The sequence below is a fragment of the Pterocles gutturalis genome, unplaced genomic scaffold (genome assembly GCF_000699245.1).
Source record: "Pterocles gutturalis isolate BGI_N339 unplaced genomic scaffold, ASM69924v1 scaffold32552, whole genome shotgun sequence".
NCBI classification, from domain to species: Eukaryota; Metazoa; Chordata; class Aves; order Pterocliformes; family Pteroclidae; genus Pterocles; species Pterocles gutturalis.
The window spans coordinates 1-1,681 of NW_010108846.1; the positions used below are offsets into that span (position 1 = coordinate 1).

Genomic DNA, 1,681 nt, shown 5'->3' on the forward strand with positions numbered 1-1,681 from the left:
GCAGCTCCCATCTCTGGCCAGCCACCACGGGGAGCAGGGAGCGTTTCCACCCGCTGCAGAAGATGGACACCAACAGAAGCGCCAGCTGGGGTAGCCAGGGCCTGGGGAGCTGGGGTAGGACTGCAGGCAGGCTCTCCATCGGCCCTGGCATTACCCGGAGGAAGGAGCTGAAGGAAATCCTCCTGCAGAGCAATAGCCCTGGCAGCACCAAGCGCTTTGCCACCACTCAGAAGACATCCAACAGCAGCAGTCTCCTTGCAGGGCCGCACCAGGAGCAGAAGCCTGAGCAGAGCCCTGAGGTGCTGTCCCTTGCCCTGGATCCCCTGGAGCACGAGTGGCTGGTGGCGGGGGCCCCGGGTGGTGGAGAAAACACAAAAAAAAATCAGGCTGCTGGACCTGGATCCCAGCCTGCTGACCAGGAAAGACTTTGTGACAGGCTTCACCGCTCTCCACTGGCTCGCCAAGCACGGCCACCATGAGAGCTTCATCCAGGTCATCTCCCACGCCCAGAAGAAGGGCTATCCCGTCAATGTGAACATCCCCACGACCAGCGGCGGGCTCACCCCCTTGCACGTGGCTGCTCTGCAGGGACACGAGCTGCTCATCAAAGTGCTGGTGGGAGCTTACGGGGCAGACACCAGCCGCAGGGACCACAACGGGCGCAAGGCTTGGCAGTACCTGCAGGCAGACACCTCCAGGGAGCTGAAGGAGCTGGCAGGAGCCGTGGAGGAGGACTTCGTCCAGCTGCGCCGTCACAACACCAACAACAATTGTAAGTCATCCAGAGAGGCCAGGGCAGGGCGGGACTGTGTGGACTGTGGGGCCAGGGGGAAAGCCCAGCGCTCCTGGAGACTGTCGACCCTCCGGGACTTTGCCAGACAGGCATTTGCTTTCTTCCAAGAGCGCTGAAGCTCCCCTGGCCCATTTGCCTGCAAACCTGCGCTGAATAGCAGCCAGAAGAGCCTGCAGGGAGCTGGGAACTCAGCGAGGGCTGGCGCTGGAAATCCTGGCCAAGCGGGGATTAACCCCCCGCGTGGCGGCGCCGTGGCCACCCGGGGTCTCGTGTGGTCTCCTGGGGCTGTGCTGGTGTGAGTGTGCGTGGGGCAGCCATGGGCATGGGGAGCACTGCCTGGGGACAGCCCTTCCAAAAAAATGCTTGTCCCTGGAGGGAGTTTTGTCCCCTTCCCCTGCTGATGGGGACCCCTTCCCACAGCCCAGCAGAGCCCCACGGTGGGAGCCTGGCTCCCAGCAACGCTGTGAGGTTGGACTGGTCATGGTGCCTCGGGCACTTGGAGAGAGACACTGGCAGAATATAATTAAATATTTCACAACCATACTCTGAGGTTCCAGAGGCCTGGCATTGGGCTGACGATGGAGAAGCAACTACAGGTTCAGAAACAACCCCCCCAAACACTTCTTTATGTACACTTCTCTGCCGGCAGGGAGAGCGGGCACAGACAAGCAGACCGTGCCACCGAGCTGCAAACGCTTCCCAGCTCCTTGTGAGATCCCCGGATCTCCGCCACACGCGCCTCCTCTGGGTTGCTGTTTGTTTACGACAGATAAAGCTGTTTTTCAGTCAAGTAAGATCTGGAGCACCCGGTTTGCCAGAGGAGGCCGGGCCCAGAGAAATCTTTCAAAGTGCAAGACAAGTCCCCCTGGCAGCCCTACCCTGGGGACC

The 1,681-nt window shown here is 61.0% G+C and overlaps 1 protein-coding gene across 1 annotated transcript; it reads left to right on the forward strand.

Moving 5' to 3' along the window:
- Nucleotides 1-8: 8 nt before the first annotated feature.
- LOC104461257 (ankyrin repeat domain-containing protein SOWAHD-like) lies at nucleotides 9-909 on the forward strand (the record flags this gene model as incomplete). Its single annotated transcript, XM_010072778.1, is given in 3 exon segments — nucleotides 9-374; nucleotides 376-492; nucleotides 589-909. Coding segments are annotated over 3 exon segments (804 nt in total), but the record flags the coding sequence as incomplete, so codon positions are not given.
- Nucleotides 910-1,681: the final 772 nt, after the last annotated feature.